Consider the following 16174-nt stretch of genomic DNA (forward strand, 5'->3'; position numbering starts at 1 on the left):
TGCTGCAATCCTTCATAGGCACCGTTCCTCCTTTTCCTCTGCGACATTGGTGCTACCTTACAATGAGCATGTCAACTTTATTCCTGACCTCAAACTCACTCAGTCCATCTCCAGTGACCATCTCCCCTTAATAAATCTCTCTGATTCCATCAGGAGATAAACTTCCTACAGACATTGTCTATAAACCTTCCAACTCCTACAATTATCATCACACTTCTTCACACCCACTTTACTATAATGATTCTATTCCTTTCTCTCAATCCTTCAATTTCCATCGCATCTCTTTCCAAGATGAGGCCTTCCATTTCAGATAATCCGAGATGATCTCCTTCTTCAAAAAAATGGGGCTTTCCCTCTACCACCATCAAGTCAGCTCTTACCCGCATCTCCTCCATTTCCCACACATCTGCCCCTAGACGCAACAAGAACAGGATTCCCCTTGTCCTCACCTACCACCCCACCAACCTCCGCATCCAACATATCCTCCTCCTACAACAGGACTCCACCAGCAGACACATCTTCCCCTCTCCTTCCCTGTCTGCATTCTGTAGGGACTCCCTCATCCACTCATCCCTTCCCACTAATCACTTCCTTGGTACCTTTCCCTGTACCCACACCCCCTCCCTCACCACCTTCGGGACCCCAAACTGTCCTTCCAAGTGAAGCAACATTTCACTTGTGAATCTGCGGGAGTCATCTACTGCACCTGGTACTCCTGTTGTGGCCTTCTCCACATCGGAGAGACTGGACACAGACTGGGAGATCGCTTGGATGAACACCTTCGCACTGTCTGCATCAATGACAGGGATCTCCCAGTTGCCAACCATTTCAATTCTGCGGCCCAATCCTGCGCCAACACGTCCGTCCCTGGCCCTCATGCACTGCAAACCAGGGTCACCTGCAACGTGGAGGAGAAACATCTAATACTCCACCTGGGCACTCCAACCAGATGACATTAATATCAACTTTTCCGCTTTCTGCTAGACCATTCCCCATCTCACCCTATCCTTCTGTCTCTTTTCCTCCAGCTCTCCACTCCTTCCCTCTCCATTCACAGAGCCATTCCCCCCCTCCCCTGTTTTCTATTGGGCCCTCCCTCCCTTATCCACCTATTACCTCCTGCCTTTGCTCCTCCCCTGCCCCATCTTATTCAGGTGCCTGCCAACATTTTGTCATACCTTGATGAAGGGCTGAAGCCTGAAACGTTGGTTTATCTTTGCCATGTAAAGTAAGCTGGGGACCTGCTGAGTTCCTCCAGCATTGTGTTTTACCTGGTCAAAGATGATCAGATCATTCAAGGGTCTGGGCTTCAATATGAAACCTGTGGTCTGCTCACCACTGAGGCCTCAAATCAGCCCATTACTTTATTGAGAAATGGCTGTAAAGAATCTGGTGACCACTAAAGGCAACCCACTCCCAACTTCTCATTTGTTGTTTGCTCCTTCCTTCCGAATGCAATTAAATGAGGACATACTAGAGCAAACAGAGTGAATAAAAACAGCCAACACCTCTCTTGTAGCAAAATGAATTAACATGAGCCCTTAATATGACATAAAATTACATTGTAGGTTATACCTTATCAATTTTTAATTTGGCAGCAAGATAAAGTATAGCTTTACCCAACAGTCATCACGGAAAGCAAAATGACAGAATTGACTTTAAGTAAGATTTCAAGGCAGCAGTCATAACCCTTTATTTAAACAATCCATTAAATAACATAACTATTGAAACGGAGCCAAGTGACAAAAATATTTTTTCCCAAGGCAACGCGGTCAATTTTAGGGCAACACAGTTAGTGTAGCGGTTAGTGCAACATTGTTACAGCGCCAGCGACCCGCCTTCAAATCCAGCGCTCTCGGTCCTCCCATGTTTTCATGGGTTTCCTCCAGGCGCTCCGGTTTCCTCCTACCATTCAAAAACCTTCCAAGGATGTAAGCTAATTGGGTGTAATTGGCTGGCACGGGCTCGTGGACCGAAAGGGCCTGTTACCTTGCTGAATGTCTAAAACTTTTTTTTTAAATCTAAATTAAATGGATTGTTTTTGCAATAATACACCACACCAAACTAAATGCAGGCTTTCAGATGATGAGAATGTCTTGGCAATGTTTTACATTTGACTGTATAGTGGCAAACGTCAGTCCATAGTTTTTACAAATAATGGGAAGCTTCTATCAATTAACTTTATTCATTTGTGCAGCTGCAAGGAGGGGAAAGAGTGAATCACAGGAAAGTTTGAAATTCTGAATCAGTCTGATGACTTTAAAAAAAAATCAAGAGGATTGCTCATGGCCAGATGTTTGCATTTTTAGCCATAAAAAGTGTGCCATTAACAAAATGAGAAATATTCATTTTGTCAGGTTTCTTGCTGTTAGCCAAAAGGCATGAGTAGAGGAAAGTGTCTGTGTAATGAAATATTTTGTTCTACAATTTCCACAATGCATTCTAATACTCTGACGTCATGGTAACATTGAACCAGAAGTCATATTGCATGATAGGAGAGTTCTGAGCTGGAGCAGAGTGAAATAATTTCAAAAGCATCAATAGCAGGTATATCTTTGGGTCAACAGATACTCAGTCAACATGGTAACATATCCACATCAAACATTTTTCCTTCACTGGTACCATTTGCCTTTGGCACAAAGCCCAGAATCTATGAGTCTAGACAGGAAGTGTTGACAGTCAAGTTGAACATGGGAATTAGGCTCTAAATTTAATTATTCTGCAAAACCCTTCAGATAGCCAACAGAAGCAGAAACTCTGATCTATTTTTTTCTTAATGGCCAACAGAATGTTGATACAATCTGTCCATTTCTAATATTTACCACTATTTTAACTGCTGAGATATTGAGGCAGAGAAGTAATTTAAATGCTTTTAATCAATTACTGCCACCTTGAATCTCACTCGCAGCTGACCAATCACAGCCTACTTTAAACCCATCATCTAGGCTATCATTGCTCTTAATTGCCATGGGTCTATTCAGGTGAATGTAAAAGGTCACATGGGACAAAGACAAGGGCATTATTCTGGTGCCCTATCCATATCTTCATTTCCAGATAATTATTCGGGAGTTCTGTTCAGTTCCAGCCAATGGCACCAACCTTAAATCCTGCTGTGAAATCGTTGGTGCAAAATTTGCTGCTACAATGAGTTCATTCAGATGGAGGCTCACAAGAGGAACAAAGAAAAATTCAATCAGGGTTGGAATATCTTAGAAAGAATTACAATGTACAGTAAAACTCCAAAAATCCAGACTGCTCAGGGATTGGCTCGATCTGGATTTTCCGGATTCTCAGGCAGCAATTAACAAATTCAAACTTAGGGAGGAATAAAGTGTTGTACAGGTAAATTTTGATAGTTTATTCATCAGCAAATACAGCATGCTTTATTTATCAAAATGAGCATTTTAAAGAAATTATAGCGTTTTTGCAGTATGATTACCACCTTGAAAATGGCGACCACAGGGTTGCTTTCTGCTGCTGTGCATCTGTGGCACTCACATGCACACAAAAGCCCATTAAATTTTAAAATTTTGAGAGTTTTTGAAAAGTCTGAATTCTCGGGTGGTCCGGATTTTTTGACTTTAACTGCATCAAAGATAATGCTATGCCCAATTTGTAGTTGACAAAGAGTTTGTATGACACAATCCTGATTACCAGTACATTGCTTGCAGTCTTACTTATAGTCCTCGATAGTGGTCTTGGCTGCCTCCAGTGCTTCACTAGTGAACAGCACCTTCCGAGGATCAGTCACCATGAAGAAGTGCTTGGCTCTTCCTATGAAAGTTCCTTGGTCCCATCGTGGCTCTTTTAAATTGATATCAGACCTCAACGGTCCAGACATGTTCCACTAAAGAAAAAAAACATCATGAAAAAAAGGCAAATGGCAAATTGACACAAGCCATACCAACTCGTCAAGAAAGATCAATGAAGACAAAGTTACCTTGTTGCAAAACTTTGGTTTTGCTTTTGTGAACTGCAGTTACTAATTGTGGAATTAATTTAACTTTAAATTTTGTTCAGGTTTACAAACAAAATAAATTCTTAGAAATGCACGATTAACATTTTAAACACAATACTGTATACACTAGTTTGCAAAACGTTACACAATCTATTTATCCCAATATATAAAAATGTAGTCATCATATTCTTTACGTTCAGCACTAAAGAGAATTACCTGAAGACTTGTTTTTATCACCCTGAGAGGTGAACAACGTAGCAAAGTCAAAAACTCAATGGGAACAGTCAGTATTGTACTGGTGAGAACACAAGCTCCAGTAGAGTCCCCAATAGTTTGGAAAGCAGTCTGACAAAACACTGTCCATCCAGGAAGTGGACTATGTACTACGAGGCAGATTTAGCAACAAAATTATTATAACACATCTATGGCAACATATCTAATGTAAATATTGCCCCTCAAATAGAGAGAATAATACAGCCCAATGCTAACAATAAAATGCATAATAATAAATCAATTTATGCTCAAAGATATGGCCTTTGTATTCTTTGAAATTTGATGAGAAAATCAGGAGAATACTTCTCAAAAACCAAATAGAACAGGCAAATAAATGTGAAAGATCCTGGAGTCAAAGAAAGAGGCTCAAATGCAAATTCCTTTTAGATACGAATGCACAAGAATTCACCAAGAAGTGGGGGTGTAGCCAGGGCGAGAAGCTACAGTCGGGATGTTGGGAGCCCAGATGGTCGGGCGGATAGGGCGGCGGATGACAGAGGTAAGGGTCTTAGTTCAAAGACAATGGATTGTAAATTCTGGATTTTCCAGAATCTTGTGAACTAATTTAAAAATCAACACAGTCAAGTCTGCATTAATTAATGCAATACTTTTATATTTAGATTTATTAAATTAAGGACAATCTTTTTTTATATTAATAATTCTTCTTTCCCCACCAAAAAAAAACAGAGAGAAGGATATGGTAACAGGAACAAGCCTTTCAGGTTTTCAGGCATTTTTAGGATACCTTTTAGGTATTCAATTTAACAACTTTTGTTGGTCTGGTTCCTCCTCCATTTAGCACTGTCTGTATTCTGAGATTTCCAGTTTTTTTTTGCTCAAACTGGTTATTCCTTGAAGAAGGACTCGGGCCCGAAACGTAGGCAATATACCTTTGTCTTCTATGGACATGGAAAGACCAGCTGAGTTCCTCCAGCATTTCAGTGTGTTTTTTCTAGGCCTTTCAGGTTCCTCTATCCATTCAAGCAATTTAGTCGATATTCTTGAGCCAAAGTCTGACCCTCCCCAAGGTGGGGGAGGGTTCGTTGTTATCTTATTCATCTTGGACTGTTGGCTGTAGGTGAGGATTGGAGATGCTTTTCTGTTCCTTTTCAGTCTGGGGCTCTGTTTCTTCTCCCTGGCAATTTAGGCTTGTTTGGAGAGACAATGGCTTGGGACAGGCATCCTTGCCCTCCTCTGTAAAACATTAGTGTCTTTGGAATGGGGTGAAGAAAAATGCCTGTTCTGTTTCTAAAGAGGAGTTAAAATTGAGGCACTCATCACACTATGCTTTTTCAGCTTATTTGAAGTGAGGTCAATTAAATTGTTTGCTATCTCCTATTATCAAAAAGATGGGCTCCCCCAGGAAATATTGATGATGATTTCTCTTGTAATGTTTCAGAGTTCATTAGTTTTGGGAAGAGCTCTCAATGATCTTGACTTTAAAGAGAGTTGAAATTGCATAGGGATCATGAATAGTAACATTATAATTAGATGTCATTGTGTAATGAAATCTTAGGGCATAAAAGATTTAATTTGACAGGCAGAAGCAAAGATATCAGTTCTTAAAATGGAAGAATTAAACAGAGGTTCTCATAAATGTGCCATTAAACCATTTGCTCAAATCACTTTACAATTGAAGAATATTTTCCAAAGAGTGAATTCACTGGGATAAATAAAGGAATGACAGTATATATCAATTTCCAGTTGGACCTCTGAGGTGATATGATCACCGGGAGTCTACTCCCTGAGTCACCTTCAGAACAATTATTCTGAATATACTGTCCCTCCACCAAAAGCTTCAATCTCCTGTTACATCGTACATTCACATGACACTGATTTCTGCTGTCTGGGAATGTATAATGCTGCAGATGCTCCCATCACCAGAGTGAATGGCCCAGTATTCTCAATTTCAAAAAGTAATTCTTCCTCTGGTGGCATATTGTTATTGTTGATCTAATGGACTAATGGTCAGTAGCGATAACATCAGTGAAGTGATTGTGAGTTGAGATTATGTTGAGAGTTTATTGCCATTACAATGTGCAGATGCACCAAAATTCTTACTTGCTGCAGCCACATTGAGAAGTATCCCCAATCCCATTCGCAGCTTATGCTACACTTACCCAGTCGAAAGCCCCTTTCACACTTGCATCCCACTAAATTGGCTTTTCACACTTGACCACTCCTAACTGGGACAGTGAACGCTTTCACACTTGCAAGGAGCCATCCCCAGGGTTAGGACTGTTTCACCTTCTGCTGGTAACGTCATAACGCATCGAGCAATGGTGGACCTGTCCTAAATCTTGATCAATGTATTATGATCTTATATTTGAACAAAATGAATCATAGCTAATTATAACATGATTAAACATTATGTACAGCACAGTATGAGCTCTTCACCCCCTGTTGCTGTTGTGCGGACCTATATAAACCTTTATAAAGGAACGTGGGAAGTGCTATCAATAAATAGCAACAGCGGACAATTAGTGTTCAGTTTATATAGCGTGGGAAAGTTGATAGCACTATCGTGCACAATTTATAAATATCATGGGGGAAAAGCAATGGTGGACCTACACTCCCAGAATTCCATGCGGCAGAGTAAGGGCTGTATGACCAGCTGCAGCAACGAAGCATTTATGGAGGGGTTTCTCTGCCACATGGCATTCTGGGAAGTGAAGTCCACCATTGCTTTTTCTCATTTTTTTTATAAATTGTGCGCTTTAGCACTACCAACTTTCCCATGCAGTTTAAAAATTGCTCGCTAATGCTATTTCCTCTCTCTCTCCCGCTGCAACTTTCCCACAGCAAAGTTTATACATTCATTTTAATCTTTTCTTTCTTCATGTTTTTGAACTCTCGCAAAAACTTGGGTAATTTCAATCCCACAATGCAATTACCTGTTTCACACTTGCTTGATTGCAACTCCAGCGTCTGCAGATACCGGGAATTGTACGAGATGATGTCATCTGACGCCGACATTGAGCTGATTATGCTTTCACACTTGGCACTTTAAAGACCGATTGGCGGTTAATTCCTGGGATCACTTGCAAGTGTGAAAGTGGCTTAAGATTAATAAGATTCTATGCTCAAAACAGAACACAACCCCTGCCTTCCCGGGAAAAGATTAGACCAGCCATTCACAACCATTATCAGCGATGGCCACTCCCCCTCCCCCAGGACTCTGTGAAACAGTCACATTTTTGTTTCTTCCATACTTCTCTCCTACCGACTCCACAAAGAACATTAAAAATATTTTACGGGAGATGAAAAAAAAAACAAAGCTTTTATTTAAATGTGCCATGGGAGTGCATCGGGCCCTGTTGAGAATGGCTGGGTTAGACTATGATCTGTATAAAAGAAATCTCTCTTTCTCACTGTTTGCATTCCACCTTTTGATAAATGTTAATATTCTACCTTTGATCAAGTACAAACTTTAAACAAATTGGCAGGTTCTAGAATCACCCCTTTATTGGATCCAAACCGATTGAGATTATAGTAAAAGCACATTGCTGGAGAAACTCAGCAGGTCACACAGTGTCCTTTAGAAAGAAACAAATAAATGTAAACAAACTGACTGTGCAATACAGAAATAGAAAAACATTCAATGAAGTGCAAAAGTACGTGTCCTTAAATGAGTCCCTGATTGAGTTTGTTGTTGAGGAGTCTGATGGTGGAAGGGGAACAGCTGTTCCTGAACCTGGTGGCGTGAGACTTGTGGCATCTATACCTCTTTACTGATGGTAGCAACAAGAACAGAGCATGTGTTGGGTGATGTGGATCCTTGAAGATTGCTTCTGCTATCTGACGGCAGCCTTCCCTGAAGATGTTTTTGATGAGCAAGAGGATTCTGTAGAAATTTGTAATGTCATACCTAGCACAAGAGATGACTACAATTGTTGAAGGTAAATCATCTGAGAGAAAGGAGATCCAAAGTACAGGATTCCTTGCCCAGCTTTTAATGCCTCTTCTATCAAGTCAGAAGAGAAAATGCCTCTTGACTATTGCAGTGTATACCTGCATCAGTACTTCTTCAGACAATAAACCAATGTATGCTGTCATGCCACAAGGTATGGAGATTTGAGAAGAGCACAAGTGGCATTTGCTTCATGCAAGAGCCACTTAATCCTCACTGCCAACAAGAAAAGCTACCAGTTTCTCCTCCCATTAACAGTACCACCATCAACATACACCTGTAGAAAGGCGTTCAGGCGAATGGAGCAATTTTTTTTGAAATCCAAGCATAGGAGCCCTACATAAATTTACCAGTGAACTCACCAGGAACCAACATCAGGCTGTTGCTGGCTCAGCCATTGGGTTTTTTTTTCCAAATGGATAACATTGATTGTAATGCATGCCCCTCCTTAGTCATCACAAGAAATCCAGCAGGTTGGGAATATTACATAAGAACAATATTCGAAAAAAAAATCCGAGGCGATGATTCAGTGACTTCGTTTGCCCTCCTGCAATGCATTCGTTGTCAAGGCAATATTCCTGACCTTGAAATTCCAAGCCGAGTTTACAGGAGCCTTTGAACAAGACGTCTGTTTGGAAAACGAAAGTTGTGGATTGTAATTTAAAAGATGCATTTCCGAAAGTTTGGGCAGAATGCACATTTCCGGATAGAGCAATCAAATCCAGAGGTCAACACGCCCTCCACCGCTCCTGGCGTGGCGGGTGGGCCGAGGTTGCCTACTGCAGAGCACCCAGATGCTGGGAAGGAGGGGTTGGAAGGGGGGGGGGGCCTTGTGACTTACCTTTGCCTTTCTATTGAAGCCCCCGGGTACCGCGCTGCAGAACCTCCACCTTCACCTCGTGGCCCTCGCTCCGACCGGACCCGATCGCCGGCCCACCGCCCGACTGACAGGCGGCTCCAGCCACTGGCATGCGGCGGGCGGGGAAGCGCCAGCCAATGGGAGCGCCGGATTCGACGCACCCATTCTTTGCAGGGCGGATTGACAGGCAAGTGCCAAGTCGTCTCCAAAGGTAACGAGGAGCTTGCGCGTTGATTGGTTGCTGGTTTGTTACACTGGAGGAGAGATCAAAGACGGCGAGAGTGCGTTACTGGACATTGATTGACAAAAGGGAATATTTGACATTTGCAAAGGTTTGGATGAATGCTCCCAAAGCACTTTGCAGTGTTTTTAAAGTGTTTCTAAAGTGCAGTGTTGTGAACATTGAATCATCTCACAAGCCTGACAAATTTTGGTTACGGATGTAGGGTGCATTAATGATAAAACACAATGTTGGAGAAACTCAGATGGTCAAACTGTGTTCCTTATGGAGCAACGTTTCGGGCTTGAGCCCTTCATCAAGGCATGGACAAAATGTCAGCAGGTGTCCGGTCAAAATGGTTGGAGTGCGGCAAGGGGAGGAGCACAGTCCCAAAGGCAGCAGGTGGAGAAGGGAGGGAAGACACACCAGCAACCGGGCTCTGTGAATGGAGAGGGAAGGGAGTGGAGAGCTGAAGGAAAGAAGACAGAGGGAATAGGAAGGGAGGGAGAACAGAGAGAAGGTGGGCAGAAATCAGAGAAGTTGATGTCAATGCCATCTGGATGGAGAAAAATAAGTGTTGCTCTTCCAATTTACAGGTGGTCTTGCTGGGATAATAAATGAGGCCACATTGGAATCTTGAATAAATAAAAGGAAAAGCTGGAAGGACTCATCAGAGCAGTCAGTATTCATGGGGAGAAATGGACAGTACAGTTTCGAGTCAGTACCCTTCCTCAAAAGAAACGGAAGAGGAAACATCAAGCATAAAATAAGAGGTCGAGTGAATAGGATACTGTACAAATGAAGGTGGGAAAGGTGGAGAGACAGCTGGGAAAGGAGACCATGGGGAGAGGGGTGGGGAGGATTGAGAAAGATGTGATAACGGGAGTAGGCCAAAGGTAGATGGTAACAGTGGAACCAGAGTTAGCTGAAACTGGAAAATTTAATGTTCACATTGTTGGGTTTTCGTCTATCTTGCTGGAATGTGATATATGATTGAGGATATTGATGTAATTTTCTTTTTTTTTTTTTTTTTAAATTTTTTTTTATTTTTCACACCATAAATCACATTAGCCATGATATACACTATTTCTTTTCACACATATACAGTTACTTTTTCTCCCCCCCCCCTTTCCTCCCAAACCACCCCCCCACCCCCCCCTCTCATCCATTTTAGGTATACAATCTAGGTTGCATTAAGCCAGTCAGACAATGTTGTCATTCAACAAAATTACACCAGAAATTCTACTGAGTCCATTCTTTTCTTTCCTTCTCCTTCCATCAACTTAGGTAATGTTTGTCCCCGGTAGGTTTTCGCTATTGTATTTAATGTAAGGCTCCTATACTTGTTCGAATATTTCAATATTATTTCTTAACCAATATGTTATTTTTTCTAATGGAATACATTTATTCATTTAAATTTGGTAGTTTCTTCCTTTTAATTTGGTTATGTATACCATTAATATTTAAAGACATATAGTTCAGCGTAGCCCTTTTATATTTTGTTTATCTTCTCTTTCCGTTTTTCCATCATTACCTTTCCTCCTTTTCCATTTCTGTTTTCTTATTTTCAACTCTTTATAAGACAACATTCCTACAACATCTAACATTTTCCTTATTCTCCTATTTCTATCTTATTTATCCCCAATCTCCCCTTCACCTCCTGAGTTGTCCTTTATCCCTTGTCGGACAACCACATCTCCCCTCTCCATTTGGATTTGCGAATCCACTCGCAAGCGTCAACTGATTTTGCAGTGACCGCTATTTCCCCCCACCCCGCCTCCCCCAGAAAAGATTTCACTTTTCATATGTCACAAAGGTCCCTCTTTTAATTCCCTCCTTATTCTCTCTATTCCATTACCTTCCCTTATTAATTCTTGTCTATACTATCTATATTTTCCTCTAAGTACAGATACATTCATGTATGCTCATTGTCTCTATTCACTCTTATACCTCTTTACCTGCATACATATCAATCGTGATCATTTTTACTCTCATTACCCGTCTTCATCCCTCAGTCTATTTTTGTCTTTACCCACATACATATCAGTCGTGATCATTTTAACTCTCATTACCCGTCTTCCTCCCTCAGTCTATTTTTGTAATTGTTCTGCAAATTTTCGTGCTTCTTCTGGATCCGAGAATAGTCTGTTTTGTTGTCCTGGAATAAATATTTTCAATACCGCTGGATGCTTTAGTATAAATTTATACCCTTTCTTCCATAAAATCGCCTTTGCTGTATTGAACTCTTTTCTCTTCTTTAGGAGTTCAAAACTTATATCTGGATAAATGAAGATTTTTTGCCCTTTATACTCCAGTGGTTTGTTGCCCTCTCTTACTTTTTCCATTGTCTTCTCCAGTACCTTTTCTCTTGTAGTATATCTTAGGAATTTTACTACAATAGATCTTGGTTTTTGTTGTGGTTGTGGTTTAGAGGCCAATACTCTATGTGCCCTTTCTATTTCCATTTCATGCTGTAGTTCTGGACATCCTAGGGTCTTAGGGATCCACTCTTTTATAAACTCCCTCATATTCTTGCCTTCTTCATCTTCCTTAAGGCCCACTATCTTTATGTTATTTCTTCTGTTATGGTTTTCCATTGTATCTATTTTTTGGGCTAGTAGTTCTTGTGTCTCTTTAGTTTTTTTATTAGATTTCTCCAATTTCTTTTTTAAGTCTTCTACCTCCATTTCTGCTGCTACTGCCCGCTCTTCCATCTTGTCCATTTTTTTTCCCATTTCTGTTAAGGTCATCTCCATTTTAACTATTTTCTCCTCTGTGTTGTTTATTCTTTTTCTTAAATCCTTAAATTCCTGTGTTTGCCATTCTTTAAATGACTCCATGTATCCTTTAATAAGAGCAAGTATATCCTTTACCTTGCCTATCTTTTCTTCTTCTATTTCACCATACTCTTCCTCTTCTTCTTCCTCTGGGTTGACCATCTGTTGTTTCTTTGTTGCCCTTTCCTCCTCTTCTTTCTTGTTTCTATTGTCTTCTGTGGTCTCTTCTTGCTGCAGGTGTTCTGCAGCTGTCGTTGCCGGCTGTGGAGATCGACTCCCCAGCTGGTCCCCCCTCCCGTCGGTGTGTTTTTTTTCATTCGCATCGCGCATGCGCGAAACTTCGCGCATGCGCGGTTGCTCACTTTTGCTCGGCTCTGCGAGCCATTTTTGTAGTCCATTATTTACCGACCTGAGGGAGCGGGTTTCTCTCTCCGCAGCGGGCCTCTTCGGACAGGTAAGGCCTTCACCTTTTTCCTCCTTTGTCTTCTCTTCCTCTCTTCTTACCGTTGCTTTCGACTTTTCTTTTTTTGTCGCCATCTTCTTTCCACCTTTATACTCACTTTTCTGTAACTTTTATTTCTGTGCCTTTGTGTTTTCTCTTGTTTTTCCCGACTTTTCTGGAGAGGGCTGGAGTTCACCGTCCGGCCACTACTCCATCGCGTGACTCCTCCCTGATATTGATGTAATTTTCCAGGTGACAGGAAGAGTGATGGTTGTTGATAATACAGTGATATTGATGTGTTAGTGAAATGAGCTGAGAAATGGCACATGGAGTTTGATCTTCATAAATAAATGGAGGACTTGATTACCTGAATTGCATTCTAAAGAGGCAAGGGCATTTGATATGAATAATAGGGCCAAGGCAAATATGGAGAAATACAGTGAATTTGTGGATGTATTAAAAATCTTTGAAGATGGCAGCTGTTGTGTAAATCATGCCGCCCACATATATCTCTCTGTATTTCAGTAGCCATGTTAGTCTGATGGTAATAAAGAATGAGAAAAGCACCATGTCTCCGAGTCCTCATTATGTCAGTGCCTACACAACAGTGGTGACAAGGAATGAAACGAACCCTACGCGTGCTCCATGCACCAACCGGGGGAAAGAAGCAAAAGGATAAAGGTAAAAGGTGACTACCTAACAAGCTCCACAAGTTCCCGCCAAAAAAATCAAAGCGAAAGCGCACCAAGGTGGTGGAGGGAAAGTTTGGAGAATTCAACGAAGCAGATGGAAGTTGGGGTAATTACGTAGAACAGTTTAACCACTAGTGCATAGCTCATAATGATTGAAGCCCCGGTGAACTGAAAACATGCCCTTTTCCTCAGTATAATGGGCAGCAAAACATTTGATCTCCTTAAAACTTTGCTGTCCCCGGAGGACCCACAGACTGAGACATACACCAAGTTGCGCTCAGCACTGGGGAACCACTTAAACCCCAGACCACCAGTTATGGCAGAAAGGCAACAGTTCTACGAAAGGAGTGAAATGCCAGGGGAGGCAGTAAGTGAATACCTGGCAGCGTTGCGTAAACTGTCCAAGCACTGTCACTTCGAGCAGTTTCTGACCCAAGCACAGATTGGGTTGGCAGATCACCAGGCAAAGCAGAAATTACTGGCAATGGACGACAAAGTAATTCTCAAAAATCGCTTATAGAACTGCCTGCACCTCTGAAATGGCAGACAAAAATTTGGAAGTGGGCCAACAAGACCTTCTGGTCAGGAGGTATAACCATCACCCAGAAAACTGTTTCTTCAAAAATTCTAAATGCCACCATTCAACAAAAAAGGACATATCAAAGGAAAATGTCCAATTAAAGAAACAGTAAAAAGCAGGAGAACTCAAAATTGTGATGACCACCCAGCTGAGGTCAAATCTCTAATAGAGAGAGAGCATAGACAGTCATCAAAGAAATCCAAAAGGAGACAACATTAAGCAAAATCTTATACTTCACCCTTATTGGATGGCCAGAATCTGAGGTCATACCAGAAGACCTAAAAACTTACTTCACACGCTACCATGAACTATCAGTTGAAGAAGGTTGTTTACTTTGGGGTACCCATACAATTATCCTGGCCAAATGGCAAAACACCATATTATCAGAGCTGCACCACAACCATCCAGGAATGGTACGAATGAAAGTGCTGGCCTGGATGCATGTTTGGTGGCCATCAATAGACAGAGACATTGAAATGACAGTGAGAGAATGAAAAATATATCAGTCAATACAGCCAAAATTGCCATAGGCCCAGGCTGAGGGCAATCCATGAAAATGGCCTTCCAGACCCTGGCATCGGATTCATGTAGACTTCGCGGGGCCATTCACGGGAGAGACTTTCCTTATAGCAGTAGACACACATTCCAAATGGCCAGTAGTTTCACATATGAAAAACACCAAAGCCAATTCTACAATTGAATATCTACAGATTACTTAAGTTGGTATGTGGGTGGAAAGAAAAAGTTTGAAAACCACCATTTTATTATGTGCACGGTTTCAGAACTCCAAAGGAAATGGGCCAATGACAATTTTTCTCAAGCAAAATATTTCAGTAACAATTAGGTCTAGAGCAGTGGTTCTCAACCTTCCCTTCCCACTCACATACCACCTTAAGCAATCCCTAACTAATCACAGAGCACCAATGGCATAGGGAAAACTTAAAGTGGTATGTGAGTGGAAAGAAAAAGGTTGAAAACCACAGGTCTAGATGGAAACTTGAATAGTCTGGGCATAGAAGATTACCAACCAAGAACCAGAATAGAAATTAACCTGTCTGGATGCATTGCAGCTTGGTACAGGAACTGCTCTGCCCAACAATTGCGAAAGCATCTCAGGCCATCAAGTAAATTAACCTGCCCTCCTTTGACTCCCACTGTCCTTAAAAGCTGCCTATGTATTAAAGGACCCATCCCCCTCTATTCACACTTCCTTCTTCCCCCTTCTGTCGAGTCGAAGGGGGAAGCTTGAAAACACAAACTTTCAGATTTGAGGACAGTTTTTATCCTGCCATTATCAAACTTTTGATAATGCCTCTGCACTGTTTAACTGTTTTTACCCCCGTCTCCTGCACTTGGTCCTATAGTAACATTTTACCCAGCACTTTTATCCTATTATTGTACTACCTGCTGTACTTTGGTTTGGATGGACTTGACTAGGTATCATGCAAGATGTTTTACACTGTCTCTTGGCACACGTGACAAAAACAGTTCTGCACCACAGTCCCCAAGTCTGCGTTTGTTCGCCCTGATGTAGGGGAGGCTACATGAGGCGCACTGATTGTAGTAGAGATGAGGTTAAGAGAGATGCACGTGAACCTTTGCTTCATATCGAACGGCTGTTTAGGACCCTGTATGGCGGTGTGAGAGCAAGTGTAACACTTTCCACAGTTGCAGCAGGAAGTACCCAGGGGTGATGGAGAGGTGAGTGAGGAGGCATAAGCATTTGTCTTCTCATCACCCTGTATGACTTACCTTCCTCCATCTGAAAATGATATTTCATCAGGTTGCACTTGTGCAAATAAACTTGAACTTGAACCTGACCTGCTCTTTTGGACCCTCTCCTTTTGTTTGAAATCTTCCAATCCTATGCCTCTGTCAGTCATGTTTTACCACTACCTGGTGTCACCAATCCCATGCAGGGTCCCTGTCCCACCTCTCCCACCTTGTCCTCTTCACAGTAATTTCTACATTACATTTCCTCACTCTTGATAAAAAAGTTTCAGCAGTTTTGTATTTTGACTACAATCAGTGTCCAGAGAAATTTGTCTTCACTGATGATAGAATTCCCTCAATTCACCTTCCCCAATCAAATGCTGTTAACTGTATCTTTATGTCGAATGTGACATGTGCATGGATTTGCAAGATACCTTCAGTTGTGATAGCCTGCGTTGTCAAGACAGAAAGTACACGGCAGAGCCATGGAGTATACAAACAGATTTATTACCTCACGATAGTGGGAGTGAGAAAGACCAAGTCAGGTAGACAATGTCACATTTGTCAATATCGACCCTCGCTCCAAGATCACAGTGATTTGGTACAGTATTTATGGTATATTTTGGCAGCACATTTCTCACAAATTGCTCAACAAGTTTCTTCGAAGTTGTTTGAGGTAAATTGTTCCAGTTCCTTATTAACATTTGTTGTTGTAGTTCTTTTTTATGTAAATTACTGACATCAAACAGT

The 16174-nt window shown here is 41.5% G+C and overlaps 1 protein-coding gene across 1 annotated transcript in view; it reads right to left on the bottom strand.

The window, feature by feature from the left end:
- The window catches only part of sfxn3 (sideroflexin 3), a 33676-nt gene extending 24604 nt beyond the window's left edge, over positions 1-9072 (bottom strand). The window contains exons 1-2 of the mRNA XM_069900103.1: positions 8983-9072; positions 3678-3847 (exon numbers count right to left, since the gene is read on the bottom strand). Of these exons, the coding sequence (XP_069756204.1) occupies positions 3678-3841 (164 nt within the window). The 5' untranslated portion in view covers positions 3842-3847; positions 8983-9072. The remainder of the gene's footprint in view (positions 1-3677; positions 3848-8982) is intronic.
- Between the last annotated feature and the right edge of the window lie 7102 nt (positions 9073-16174).

The sequence above is a fragment of the Narcine bancroftii genome, chromosome 10 (genome assembly GCF_036971445.1).
Source record: "Narcine bancroftii isolate sNarBan1 chromosome 10, sNarBan1.hap1, whole genome shotgun sequence".
Lineage (NCBI taxonomy): Eukaryota > Metazoa > Chordata > Chondrichthyes > Torpediniformes > Narcinidae > Narcine > Narcine bancroftii.